Consider the following 14,727-nt stretch of genomic DNA (forward strand, 5'->3'; position numbering starts at 1 on the left):
ACCCTGTTTACCTTCAATCTACCCAACCTTGCTCCTGGGGTCTCTCATTCTATGGGTGGAGAACAGGGGCCCTAAGAAGGATGCTGGGAATGAGCTCAGTAGGTACCTTTTTAAGGAAAGGGGATGGGGGATTAGGAGTAACATCTCTTCAATGGGGTGTCTTTTGGGACTGGGAGGTGTGAATGGATATCGTTCCTAGTCCAAGTGTAACCACCCTGTTGGAATGTAATGGCAATGGCTACATTCAGTCAGCAAGCCAAATATTAGTTTGACAAAAGCTAGAGAAATTAACAGATTTGGTCTTTAACACAGTCAGGTTCAATGCTTTGGGGAATATCTCCCTTTGAAGGCAATTGGGGTTGGGTCTTGCTGCTGGCTTTTACACGACCTGAACTTTTTTTGAGGATTGGTTTTGTTGCATTCTTGTGAAACTTATTTAATGTAAATGGAACAGTAATTTAAAACAATCTTATACAAATTTATTTCAGAAAAATAAAGCACAAAGGCACATATCCCATGTATATGTTATCTAAAATGGCATCGAATTGCCAGCACAAGTCTGTTCAGTACCAATAATAATAAACATGTTAAAAGGTCTCAAGACAATCTAATTCAATTTTTTAACTTAACTGAGAGATAAGTTATTTTAATTCAGAGCTAGCAATTATGTTTTCTGAGCCACTCCCAACTATCACTTACCATTACATAATGAATGCTTCCATCAAATATTGACATATGCAAACAGTATCCAACTAAAATCATCAGTATCTCAACTGCATGCTGGTGACGACCCACGTAGCTCACTCACATACTGTTAATAGACAGATGCCCCACAGCTACTTTGACAGAGAGCCATGGAAAAGACTTAAGACCTAACAGTTTCAGTGTTGTTCACAAAAGATTCAAAGTGTATCAAGGGAAAGAGATTGATCAAAACCTCTACCTTCACAGAGTCCCTTTAACCAGCAGGTATAGAAGCACTGCAAAGTGTAAAGTGGAAGTCATCATCAGAGTCAAATAAAAATGATTGATGATGACTTCCTTTCAGGTCGTCGCAATGTCAGACATTACAACTGACAACATTCCTTCTCAGGATAACCTTCACCCACATGATGTGACTGCCCAGTCACATGTTACCCACAGGTTAAAACCATTTACTTTAGTAATCTTTCAGTCACAACCATTGACATTGAAGTTTTCTACAAACCCTTTAACAAAGACAGTTAGAATTCCAGGATAATTTTTTATCTTTATGCTTGAGTGTGGCCAAACCACATCACTTTGTCATCAAAGAATGATGTCACAAATGATGAAATGTGGCTTAATAACCTGTGTAATAATAAACCCCTTCTGGCCTACTAGTAAATTGGAAGGAAATGCCATAGACATAATGCTTGCCCTTAAAAATTCTCAGTAGTCAGCCTATCATTCATTCTTCAGATGCTCTTTCACCTTTGGCATTATCCTCCCAAACAGTAGCCTCCTGAAGAAGTTTATCAACAAAATATTTTTTAAAAGCATTCTACTCAAAATAATTTAACAATACAGTACACTAAGCTTACAGTACATGTACAAGATAATACAAATTCCTGTAAAATCTAAGTCAAAGTGATGCAATGATTTTTTTCACAGACTGATTTACAAGTTCACTGCAATAAAATTCCTTTGCTGTTGTAACATCACATCAACAGGAATCTCCCTTACACTGAATTCTTTCAAAAAGAAGATAAACCATCCTTGACTTTAATGTGGTCCTGGTGTTTTCATGAGTCAGAATCATCATCTTCATCTAATGAGCTCCCCATTATACCAGACATTTGGTTAAGCTTGGGAATATTCACTGGTAATGATGACGATTCACTTCTGCAAAGAAAATATGATCAAGTTAGTTAATGCATTTGTGTTCTTTACTGGAATAATAACAATTTGTTGTACCATTAGGTTAAGCCAACTTATGAGGCAGAAGGATTTTCCTGTAGCAGCTCAACCCAGTTTTAACAACATGATGAAACTAAGTGTGCCCCTCCACACCCAAATAAGATGCCACACTTTCCCATATACCACCTACAGCATTTGGCGGTTTTGCTGACAGTGTACAGAATCTGACTAATGCTGGTACTCCCATGAGTAGAGATGCACTGTGAGTGTAAAACATCTCTCAAGAATATAACACACTGTCTTGTCTAGGTTTGAATGTAGACCTTTCCATTCACTGGCCTGTGACCGCTTAACTCCCAAGATCTGGTTGTTGATTCTCCTCTCTGGCTACTACCCATTTTCTAGTAAATTAGTTATGAGAACTTGGTGCTAGATCAAAATAGTAGCTTCTACCTGATTAGTTTGAATATTCTCATAGCCTGTTTGCTGAAGAATGTATGGATAGTGTAAGGAGAAGTTTCATGATAATCACTTCTGGGAGTTAAAGGGTGAAATACCATGGGTTACTTAACACCCAACCCTGTGTGTTTTAAGATATTTGCAAAAAAAAAACAGTTCTAGTATTAATAATTACAACAAAAAAATGTTTTAACTCCTATTACTAAAGAATATGTGATTCATCCTATAATATAGCTGCATCATCAGGCAAAAAGGGAATAGACAAATGTTTGTTACCTAAGCAACAGGGTTTTTTCTTTGTAAAACATCATAAGCTCTGAACTAATTTCAAAGGAAATTTATGACCTACCTGACAGTTAATTAAATAATCAGACAGGGAGAGTAAATGGTTGAGGGCAACATGAAGAGGGGAATTACAGTGAATTAAAAATCTAAACTAAGAGAAAGCTGGATTTGTTTTATCATAACTCTGCATGAACTAACACAGGTCAGAATGATCATTTGATAAATTAAATGACACCTACTCTTCACTTTGTTCTGTACTTGGTCTTGTTATGGTTAATGATGGAACAGCTGGTGCTGGTGTGATTTTATTGTGGTTACTTGTTCCTTCAGAAGACGAATCTTCTTCCTGGTTGAAATAATGTGATAATAAAGAAATTAGTATTTGTTTTTTCATGAGCAAGTGAGTGCAATTACATTTTTCTTCATAGGGCCATTTGAAAATACTGATAACAAAAATGAACTCAATTAATTACAAAATCAATTTCACTATGATATCCCATTTTCATGGTAATTAACTCGTCTTTACACCCTAACATCAGTATGCTAATTCTCCATAATGTTCTCTACACATTTCCTAAGGTGCTGACAGGGAGAATTGGTCTAACAATCAAGAGCTTCTTTAGTTGGTGATCAGTTCCTTATTCTCCTGACCTTAGTGTTTGATTCAGGGGTGGATATGGTAAGGAAAATTAGATTCCAGTCACTCTAAGGTGTCAGAAGGTTAACATTAGATTCAGGCTGACAGTTGTTTACCTCAGATTCGAGCTCTTCATCTGACTCATCAGATACCACAGTAGCTTGTGGCATCGTTTTTTCTGATTTTTTCTTCTCTTTGTTCTGTGCCCAGCCTTTGGCATTCTTTTTCTAGAGAAAATGACATAAAAAATATTTTGAATCATTTGTGAAAGCTTCTGCTGGTTGTCATTGACCCATTTTGCACCAAGTAGCACCCAGGATCTCACAAATTTATGGCCCTGTACTGGCCTTGATATATGTACTTCTTATACCACAATTTTTGACAAATTGACCCCACATTCAAATTACTACTTTTTGAGGAAACAACTCTCTTCACCATCAGCTTAATTTGTGTCAGAAAATGGTGATGACGCATCAGTTACACTCAACAAAAGATTGTACTTGTCAGTCATTGCAATCAGCAGGAAAATGTAGCTCTTCAGAGATGTTCAACAGTCTGAGATGATGACAACTAGTTTGTTATAAATTCGTACCTTAAATGTGAATATGGAGAAGTCTTTTGTATATTTTATATTACTGCATTTCAAACAAAAACATTTGGTTTAATTGATTAAGTATGCTGTCAGAAAACCTCATCCACATGAAAAACCTATACAAGTTGTAGACAAGACAGCTGAATTGCAGAAGGGAACATGACATTCATTACCTTTTGGGTTTAGGTTCGCCATCTTTTCTTCTTCATTTGAAGGAAGATCTGTCACATTAGCCACTAAGTCTTTTCAACAAGTCAAACTGGTTTTTTTCAGATGTTATACATCTCTTTCTGTTGATTCAAATCACAGAGGAAGACTAAATAAAAAAAAAAAAAACAAAATAAGCATTTACAGTTCTACCAGTTTATAGACTATGAAGGTTGAATAAAAAGTTCAAAAATAATCTTTGACTCCTCAGCCATCAAAATGCAAAAAAACATTACCAGCATATCCTGTTCACTTTTATGATCTAAAGATCAATTCTCCAAATTGTATGCATGCAATGTTTGTCATAATTTCAGCTGTGAGAATTTTCATTCAAATCAAACAATAATCCCTAGTTGATATTTTTCCATCTTCTCACCTCTCTGTCTTAATATTTATCATACTACATGTAATAATATTATAAAACAATCCTATTTTGGTCTCTTTGGGCGTGAATAAGTACCACCAGAAGAGTTATTCTCCTGAAGTGAAGTGTGGATGGAACATATAATGTATGCCATGCACCTTACACACAAAATATAATTGTTCCAAGAGCATATAATAGTTTAAAAAAACTTCAAGCTACAAGGATTACTCACTTTATCTCGTAACAAAGGAGAGGATATGAATGGTTTAATGTACAATGACAATAATGACGACGGAAAGGAGTAAAAAGTGAAAATCCATCTCTTTATTAAGGATTGAGATTATGCTGGATAAATTTGTCGCAGTAAAAATTTCACCTATTGATTCCTTTTTGCAACAGTGTACATAGATAAGCGATAATTGCCTTCCGGAACGTACAACTGTTTGACCTATAAAATGTCCATAATCCCAAAACCAACGCTAACGGATCAAATGGCAAACAGGATGATAGAATTATGCAAACTGACGGAGGGGGGGGGGGGGAAAGGATTTATCATTGACAAACAGGAAAATGCTTCCATTGCCTTACAGATGTGATGTGGTCATATTTTTAGCATTCCGTGCTTTAGTGTAATCGCTAGCCCTCTCCACAAGCTTTGCAAGAACATCTCCAAGGCTTTTGCTGTTTATCACACACATTTAAGGACCAAAACTAGACTTTTTTAAAAGGCTGAAAAGCCATGCTATCGTGTCCGATTTTGCAGTACAAGAAGTAAATTTCGTGGGGGGGGGTGGGGAATCCTAGAGGGCACTTAAAATCTCATAAAAATATATTAACCTAAACTCGAAAATACACTGCCATTGACAAAAAAACTTTACAATCGATGATGAAGTTTGTCTTCGAACGTAAGTCAAAAGCAGACTTATGCTTTCCACGTTCGATAAATTATACAGGCTACATTTCCATGAAGCTATAATAACTTTCCGGGTTGGCAATTACAAGTTCAATATAAGTCTTCCATCGAAAGATACAAATGATGACTGGGGACGGCTGCCGCTACCTTGCACAACAGTCTTCGTCTGTTTGCATAATTTTCTTGATTCGCGCTTGAGATACAAAAACGAATGTGTTAGTTCTTGCAGTTACCAAGAAATATTCATAGTAAGACCAAATTACCGGAGGAAATCGTGCGTTGGACTTCTTCTTTTTACTTGGCATTTTCGAAGCTTCCTGTCGATTTCCAACTTTCTTTCGAGCCCGTGATACACAACATAAACTGGTCCGATGTTACCCACACAAGAGTATAGACGTGTGTTGTTCCCAGTCTCTCATACATACATACATACATACATAACTTTATTTGATAACGCAGGTTAAAATTTGCGCAACTTTACAGCTGATGTGGACCTGCCTAAACTAATTAGTCTATAATTATATAAAATACAGATATGATAAAATTTATAAGTTGAATAAATCAAGTAAACCATAAAGTTTTAGTAATAGTGAAAATTTGGTTTCATGTTTTGTATAACATTACCTCCCTTTTCAAAATTAATATTCATAACAGTTTGCTTGGATTGTTTTAAGTTATATTTAAAAATAGATAAATTTGGAGAATCTTTAACATTATCGGGAAGTGCATTCCATGCTACTGCAGATCTATGAGCAAAGGACCTACGACCCAATTCGGTTTTGGGCCTATTAAGTACAACATTCAGGGATTTCCTTAGGTTATAACTGTTAGAGTTCTTGGTCACCAAACAATTAATTTCCCGCAACCCTAAATTATAATAAGCATTATATGTAATAGTTAAGATACGTAGCTTATAAAAATACTCTAAAGGCATCCAGCCAACCTTAGAAAGTACATCATTATCCCCAAAACTATTTGGTATCTTATGAATTAGCCTGGCAGCCCTGATGTGAATCATTTCTAGATCTTTAAGCTTGGATCCAGACCCCCAAATTGCAATTCCATATAGAACACTTGGTATAACTATCCTATAGTAAAAAGTCTCCAAGATAGATGTACATAGGAAATTTATACGTCTCAACATTTTAACTTTGGCATTAAATGCAGATCTAGCCAATGCAACATGCTGAGACCAAGAGAGTTTATCATCAATTGTAACCCCAAGGCAATTGGTGGAGGACACATACCGAATGGTGTCCATACCCCACTTCAGCTGTTTCAAAGGACCTATGAAGGGGGTAGTACTTAAGACCATTGCCTCGGATTTACCTTCATGTAGAATCAATCTGTTACTAAGACACCAGGAATTAACCTGGTCCAAAACAGCCTGTAACCCTGTTGTTATTTCATCAACAGTATTCCCTACTACATATATTGTTGTGTCATCAGCATACATATAGACTTCTCCACTGGTAATAGATTCAGGGAGGTCATTAACATAAGATGCAAACAATCTTGGTCCTAGTAAGGATCCCTGAGGGACCCCAGCTCTAATGGGGATTCTATCAGATCTAGACCCACTTACACTAGTCCCTTGTACACGGTTGGAGAGATAGTCATTGATCCATTTCCACATATCACCTGCCAAGCCAACAGCCTTGAGTTTCTCAGTAAGAATACTGTGGTTGACACAATCAAAAGCTTTGCGGAAATCAATGAATAAGACTCCAACCTTATGGCCTCTATCCAGGGCACTCCCCAAGGACTCAGTGAGATGAAGGAGGAGGCTCTCCGTTGAATAGCCCCTCCTAAATCCCCATTGTCTATCTGTGAGAATGCCATTGGATAACATGTGATCATCAAGTGAGTCACACACTACCTTCTCAAGAAGCTTTCCTGGTGTACTAAGCAAGGATATAGGTCGGTAATTGTTAGGATCCAGCCTGTTCCCTTTCTTAAAAACAGGTGTAACTAATGACTCCTTCCATTGTTGAGGGAACTTACAACAGTCCATGCTTTTTTTGAACATCTCTAGCCCAATGAAAACTCATCAGAAGAACACTCCACTATACGAGGGCGAGTATATCAAATAGCAGTTAATCGTTTTCTCATAATGAGTGTGCGGTGTTAGCTGAAATTTGGAGTAAGATACTTTATGGCAACAGCCTTTTATGGCCTTACACTAAGAACACGACAGCGAGGTTGCATACAAAAGCACATAGCTGCTGCACTCAAGCTTCCAACCGTCAGCATTTTTGTTTACGCTCCTATGAAAAATTTATCGTCGGCATCATTAGATTTAACAACGTCCAGGAGGCATAAGGGCATAAAAATTGTTTTCACAAATAATTTTTTACCTTTGAAAAATTTTACGCTTTTTTTTTTTTTTTTAGCTATATTTAACTTTTCTTTAACCTTAAAAGGAGAGAAATCTTTCCCCATACATAACTAAAACATTCATTAACAGGGATGGAAAGTGTTTCAATTTTTTCATCTGATCTTAAGTAAAATGTCTCACTTTTTCTCTCTGAAACAGGCCAAAGAATTTCATTGGGGTTATCCACTTCGCCACAGCTCGACCCAGCTCCCTAAATAAAGGGGGTAAGTTTCTAAAGAAGTTGTGGTGCTGCATTGGTGGGAGAGTATAACAGGGTAATTTAGTATTATCAACTGAGTTGATACCAATTACTAAATTACCCTGCCAGCCCCCTAGAACCTTTCGCGTCCAACACCAGCAGAGAGGTGATCCGTTCACGGATATTTATTACGCACGAAAGCACCAGACTCTCATCTTCATTCTTCCCATTACGTGCCTCCACGCATACAGGCTCCAAAAGGTATCTCTCACCCAACCCCACCGCGTGCTTCCTTTTTGTTCGCAATAAAAAAATCCTGTCTTTGACGAGTTTTGCCTTGTACACCCAAAGTTAAACTTGCCAAATAATGCTTGTTGCTCAAGTTTTCTGCACCAACAGTGATGTTCACGTCAATTCGTATTATTCCTCCACGAGAGCTTTGTGTTCTTCGGAATGCAAATGTTCTACGTAAATATTTTGTTATATACGAGCTTATGTTGACAAAGAGTACATTGTTTGGTAAGTCAAGTAAACTCAGTATTCACGAGTAATCCACATGCCTCCTTCCGCTGGCTGGTGCTTTGACAAGGTGAAAAGCGATGAATTTAACCCCGAACCCCGCTTTTAAAAGGGCTCCTTCAGTGGATTTACACAAAGCAGAGATAGTTTTGCCTTCCGAACGGCAAATAAATTAGCTAATCCCTTTTTAACTTGGGCTTACATTAACAACAACCAATGTGATATACAAAGGGACAGTTGGCATCCAACACAAGCTTTAGATGTCTCAAAAACCCAAGAACTTAGCCTGATTTTTCCAAAATGTGTGATGTGTTGTTGTTTGGATTCAGTAAAGCAATTATTTGCAGTGTCATAAAAGTAATATAAACTCTTTTGTCCTCGGTCATATCAATCAATAATATGAAAACCTTAATTGACTTATTAAGTGCTTTCCACGCGCTGTTTCTATGGCAACGCGTGAAAAGTGGCCTTACATAATTTTACATAAGAAAAGTGACGTCAGACATTTTGTAAAAGCTGCGTTTTCACTTGACTTGCCTATTGTTTGAATTATTGTACAAGATTTAATTTGAATAATTATTCTCTCGGGAGCAGATGTTGCTTGGCACTGAGCAAGGTCATTTGTTTGGACATTAAGTCTCGTAGCCGGTAAAGGACCCTCGGCTATGTACATGAAGAATTTTGTGTCTTAAGGGCTTGAGTTTTACAAAATGACAGTTGGTATCACAGAGTTGTTAGACCTTGCTATCAGTCCGCAAATCGGACCTGTGAATTTCTTTCATTTGCGGAATCTGTTGCACACCATTGTGGAACACTTTGGTATTGGTGAAGTAGAAGCGCAACAGGCCGAAGTCAGGGGACCTATGTCACTAAGATCTTCCTCTGAAGCTTCCAGCAGTGTTGAAAGTTCTTCGGATAGCGAAGAGGATGAAGGTTGGTGTCAAAGCCACACGCCTGTCTTAAGTCTGATAACCGTAAAAAACTTCTTTACAACATTTCACTTATCTAGATCAAAATATTACCTGATTTCATTTTGGACCTTGTATTGTTCTTTTCTTTATTGGTTGTGATATGATTACGTAAACTGTTCACATCTTCGAGAAAAGCGACAAATTTTCCAAAATTGTGTATTCACAGTGTAGTTTTAACTTGGTTTGGGGTCTTAGTTGATAAGTACATTGATTGTTTGTTTGTCTTTGACAAAAAGTTATCAAAATTAATCCCTGCAAATACATAAAATTTGTGTTTCGTGCGAACAATTTCGTTGGAAAGAATATCAAGGTGGACAATTTTCTGTTCAGTGATCAAGTTTGCTTCACGGAATGTCTGCACAGCTTGAAAAGAGCCCGCTGAAAGCGCAATTCAATCAAACAATTATCACGCAAACAGTTAATCGACACTTAAGGGTCCTAAGTACTTTTCCGGTCTGCATCGAAGTTTTCGCTGTCCACGACAAAGGAATTTAACAGGGCTGCGATGCATTTCACTTCACAATCAGCGTCTTCATGCTATTTTAACTCGTTTGACGAAGGTTTATCTATGTCACCGTCTCAACTTGGTCAAAGCCTTGCGGAGATATCGTCGGTTGGCAACATGATTTTTTTGTGAAACCTCGACAAGACATCATGAGAGTTAGAAAAGTATCATTTTAATCGCTTCCAAATCGGACTGGATTTAACTCAAATCAATTTCTAGAAGGGTACGTAGTTTCTCAGTACATGATATATCATTACGAGAAATTGCTTTCCAGTTTACTTCGTAAGTCAGCGCTCTTTTTGAATTTTGGAAGCCACTTGCTAGGCAATAGACCACACTTTCTATCAGTTTTCAGGCGTAACAACCCACGCGGGATGTTGGGAGAACACGAGGAAAGTTTGTAAAGCACGGGCCGTAGGCGAAAAAACTGAAGACATTTAAATTTTCTATGGGTTTACCAATGCACTAACCGATAGGTGTCTGACCATTCAGGGGGCGCATAGTATCTCATTTATTTCATGATTTGTTTTAAGGTCATTATCATTATCAGTATCATCATCAATATTTTTATTATTATTAGGTATAATTTCTCAAATGGAAGTAAGGGCGTCACGTTTTCCCGGGAACACCACCCCTCCCCCCCTCCCCCCCTCCCCCCCCCTTTCGCTACGTCCTGATACTTATTCAATAAAAAAAATTGTTGTCATAGAAAGTGAAGAATCTGCAGATGATGGTCACGTGAGCGAGGAAGAGGTGACACAGACCATAATAGACGAGGATGGACAAGAGAAGACTGTAACAGTTATGGTACAGAAGCCACCCAAACCGAAGAGGAAACAATCTGAGGTCGGCGAAAAAGACGGAAATGAAAAGGAAGGACAGGAAAAAAAGAAGCGAAGGGAATCGAAACACAGTAAGGACAAAGACAGCTCCAGGGAGAAGGAAAGGAAGCATTCAAAATACGATAAGGAAGGCGACGAGAAGGATGACAAGAAGAAGAAAAGAGACAAAGATAGAACCAGTTCTTATGGCGGTGACTCCGTGTACGGCAAAAAGGACGACAAGAAGAAGGAGCGAAGAATGACAATGGATTCACTCTCTGAGACGCCGGAGTTAATTAACATTAATCGGAGACTCGAGGCAGCTGAAATGGGAATCAAGAGCTTGAGGAATATCATCGACTCCATGGTGAATCAGGTGGACTTTGGTGATGAGGTCGGAGGAATGCTGAAGGCCCAACTTGATCAGGTTCAACAGCAGCTCAACAAGGTCGAACTTCTTCCTGAAGGTGAAGCTGCGAAGAAGGAGAAGAAACGAAAAGGATCCAAAGCTAAGGGTCCCCAGGACGTGCCTAAGGATGGGATCATTACTGAGGGATCTCAGCCAGCCCCAGGTGTGGGTGAAGATCCTGCTCAGCCCACGAACGTGATTCCCGTTATCCCGCCCCCTGGCCAAATGTCACAGGATATGCCTAAGCTACAACCTGGTCGTTTACCTTCAAGAAAGGATGAAAAGCGCAAGATAAGTTTGCCAATGAAAGGTGGAGAACGACCCCCTAGTCAGGGAGATAAGACACCTTTACGAAGGCGCACCACCATAGAGGATTTGAAACTGCGGCGGAAGGCTCGTGAGGAAGGCGTAACCATAGAGGAAATAGAGGCACGAGAGGCAGCCCAAGAAACTAAGAAAGAAAAGAAAAGCAAAGAAAAGGAAAAGGAGAAAGGAAAGGAGGACGAGAAAGAAAAGGCTGACAAGAAGAAAGGCGAGGATAGTTCTGATGAGGAGTCACTCGACTCTGAGGAAGAAAGAGAAGCAATGGAAGAAATGATCATGGAGGAGATTGAAGCAGCATTGGAGAATACGGATGACCCTGAGGCTCAAGCTTATGCTTTAAGGCTCAGCATCGAGCAGATGAATAACATGAAGAAAAGCTTCATGCAGTCACAGGAAGAGTTCAAGAAAGACATGGAGAAGAATAAGAGAGCTATTGATCTAATTGCCAAGGATTTGGCCGCCTTTCGTGCGTCGAGGAAAGCTCAGGTTAGCAATGAAGTTGAATTGTTCCCAGTCTCTTAATATTCGTACGCGGTCAGTAGGTCGCGGAAAACAAACAGAACCACCTGCCCTCTTAAGCCCAGCTTTTTGGTTTACTTGATGAAGTAACCACGCAAATAGACAACCTTTGCTCGATCAACCGAATTTAATCACACGTGTAAAACTTGCTTTGCCAACTGGATTTTATTTATTTCATTCTCACAGGATGCTGAAGGCTTCAACGCTGTACATCACGTGCACAGCATGGTCCTCGAACTGCAAGCCAAACACGAAAAGTTGGTCCAGACCACCGCGGAGCTCGTGAACGAGTACAACAGGCGCGAAAAGAGCCTAGAGGAACTGTATGATTCAGTTGATAGACTGGACCAGAAGAAGGCTGATAAACAACATGTCAGTCAAGAAATCGGCATAAAGGTTAGAAAAATCAGTATTGGCATGTAGCGCGATGACCCTCATGGGAAGCTGGGGATTAGAGAGTGAGTAAAAAGACTAACTGGAGAACTTTTCAATTGAGTGTCAGAAAACCCAAAATCTTCTCGACGGCCAATCAGAACTAAAGAGAAGATCACTGAGAGCTAATAGGGAATCAACTTAAAAATATCAAAGGCCATGAAGCACGGGAAAACGCGATTGACTAAACCACTTTTGGTTTTAGTTTTGAATGTGATTGGTTTCAAGGCATAGCTCGAGCGAAGGAAAACCAGTGGGAAGAAAAAATTAATAAAACAAATCATATGCTAGATTACTTTCAACAAATTGGAGAGGAATGACATCGGCACTTTTACGATTTCTAGTTTATTGTATGGTTTAACTCTGTTTCTAACTCTCTTTGTCTGGTTTTAAGTCCGAGCATCAACTTCCTCACGCTTATGGTTGAGAGGACTTCGCTGTCGCTTGAATCGAGTACTTGTTGAAATTGAATGAAAAGGAAATTACTCTGCTTCTTTAACAGGGGGACTAAATTTCTAGTCTCAATCTTGATTTTTAAAAGTTCTCTCTCAAACGTAAAAATCAACTGATTTCATGTAACTATTATGTGCCGTAGGCGGACAAAGGAGACCTGGAGTCGAAAGTGAGCGTGAACCAATTTGACGAGAGCTTTAACTTGCTGGACCGCGGGCTCAGTGATGCCCTGGAGAAAATGGAAAGCCAAATGAGCATTGAAGACGCATTAAGAGAAACTTTACAAGAGTTACAAAGCAAGATGCATCTTAAACTCGATAGACAAGAGCTGGATTCGCTTCGAGACCAACTGGAATCACGCATCAGACAAGTGCAGGTTGTGCGCGCCACTGTTAAGGAAAAACCTGAAGATGGCGAGCCAGCTGGCTTTAGGAGGTACAGTGTGAATGTTAAGGCTGCTAGTTTACTCACGCCTTACACCTCTGTAATAATTATTTCTACGCCTATCGGTTGGAAAAATTAGAGTTTATCTTTGTTGTAAATGTTTGTTTTCAGGAACAAGCCGGAGAAAGTTCACTGCATTTCGTGTGATCGGCCTTTGGAAGTCAACCCGGGAGGGATTGGGCCGAACATGCCAAAGATGCAAAGCCTACCGGGACAGAAGTCTTCTAAACCGTACACGACGTTTGAACTGGAGCACATCCGACAGCACCAGAAGATGAATATCGCCAAGAAGCCTCCAGTTATCGGCGCCGACCTCGGTTACCAGGCGCAGAAGCTCAAGAATGAGGTGGTAGCCATGACTGGTCTTGTGGATCTCATAGAGCTCCCTCCCTCCCAGCGGTACTGCGGAGGCTCACACACCATCATGCATCCATTTAGGCGCTCCTTCAAGACAACGGGTTCTCATCTCAACCAGTATGTGGTTATACGTGAAGATAGTGACGCCGCTGTCACGCTTCCGCGCAGGGAATTCATAGTGCCACGTGACAATAACCTGAAGCGCTACATGAAACCTAAGCTTCCTGCAATAGGGCAAGCCAACACAAGGGAACCCTCCCCTCCCCCAGAATACATCAACGAATTCAATGAGCGGCCACTAAGTGCCCCGGCCACCCCCTCAGTGGGTCATAGACGAAAACTGAGCTCGCCCCAGGCTCTCAACGAAAGATCGAATTCTCCTCCTCTAAACGAGGCTGAATCACCAGGGGGGTCACCCGTCCAAATGGAGAAGATATCAGTTACAATCCCTTCCCCAACTGGCGAAGAAGAATAGCGAACGGGGAACTTATATTAATTAGTAAAAAAAAAAATGAAATTTTATGTAGACAGTTCGCGGAAAGATGGCATTTTGCAATTTTCTTAGGTGTGAGCTTAAAAGGTTTAAAAATGAAAATTGACCTAAGCAAGATATGAAATTAAGTGTGGAAGTAAAATTATAGTGTGAAAAAAAAGTGAGAGGAATGAGCGAGTTTGAATCGAGTGTAACAAGTAAACTGGAATGATGTTATTGATGTTTATCAGGTTAAAAACCTTGACGCTTCTTTCTCAACCAATGAGATTTAAAACTAAAACGAATCATAACTTGTTCAAACGTAACTACTTTAATACCCTAAAGGCTCTTTTACATATTTCCGTTCTGCCGATTTGATTGGTTTTCGTTCAATCGAAACTTGCTGTATTTGTAAATAAGTGTGAACTTCTTCCAACATGACCGTGTTATTTTGTTTATTTTAAGATTCGTTTGTTTTTCTGTAAATAAACTTGTGAACCGACTTGAGCGCGTTATTCATTTACGAAAGGCAGGTATTCCTGTATCTTCTTTCTTTTTTATACCCTCGAGTGTCTCAGAGAAAATAAGAC

General features: G+C 39.3%; 2 protein-coding genes across 3 annotated transcripts; one reads left to right on the forward strand and one right to left on the reverse strand.

Moving 5' to 3' along the window:
• Nucleotides 1–457: 457 nt before the first annotated feature.
• Nucleotides 458–5,120, reverse strand: LOC131774285 (dr1-associated corepressor). The gene is given in 8 exon segments (XM_066169531.1): nt 458–1,863; nt 2,862–2,968; nt 3,376–3,467; nt 3,470–3,486; nt 4,025–4,052; nt 4,055–4,097; nt 4,099–4,141; nt 5,011–5,120. Coding segments are annotated over 8 exon segments (540 nt in total). The 3' UTR covers nt 458–1,763.
• A 3,954-nt stretch (nt 5,121–9,074) lies between these two features.
• LOC131775284 (glutamine-rich protein 2-like) lies at nt 9,075–14,260 on the forward strand. Of its 2 annotated transcripts, none has more exons than XM_059091376.2 (5): nt 9,075–9,363; nt 10,616–11,946; nt 12,166–12,375; nt 13,007–13,299; nt 13,420–14,260. In XM_059091376.2, exons 1-5 carry the CDS (start codon nt 9,141–9,143, stop codon nt 14,138–14,140), a joined length of 2,778 nt encoding a protein of 925 aa, XP_058947359.2. In that variant the 5' UTR covers nt 9,075–9,140; the 3' UTR covers nt 14,141–14,260. The 2 variants fall into 2 exon arrangements, with proteins under 2 accessions (XP_058947359.2, XP_066026021.1); XM_066169924.1 differs by lacking the exon at nt 9,075–9,363 and adding an exon at nt 10,077–10,129.
• The last annotated feature ends 467 nt before the right edge of the window (nt 14,261–14,727 follow it).

This window comes from Pocillopora verrucosa, chromosome 7 (genome assembly GCF_036669915.1).
Source record: "Pocillopora verrucosa isolate sample1 chromosome 7, ASM3666991v2, whole genome shotgun sequence".
Classification (NCBI taxonomy): Eukaryota; Metazoa; Cnidaria; class Anthozoa; order Scleractinia; family Pocilloporidae; genus Pocillopora; species Pocillopora verrucosa.

What these genes read in the sequence shown, in the direction of transcription:
- LOC131775284 (XM_059091376.2), top strand. Translation starts at nt 9,141, where the DNA reads ATGACAGTTGGTATCACAGAGTTGTTAGACCTTGCTATCAGTCCGCAA. An exon ending in GTGCGTCGAGGAAAGCTCAG is followed by an intron (nt 11,947 to 12,165) that starts GTTAGCAATGAA and finishes TCATTCTCACAG; the next exon opens with GATGCTGAAGGCTTCAACGC. An exon ending in GTCAAGAAATCGGCATAAAG is followed by an intron (nt 12,376 to 13,006) that starts GTTAGAAAAATC and finishes TATGTGCCGTAG; the next exon opens with GCGGACAAAGGAGACCTGGA.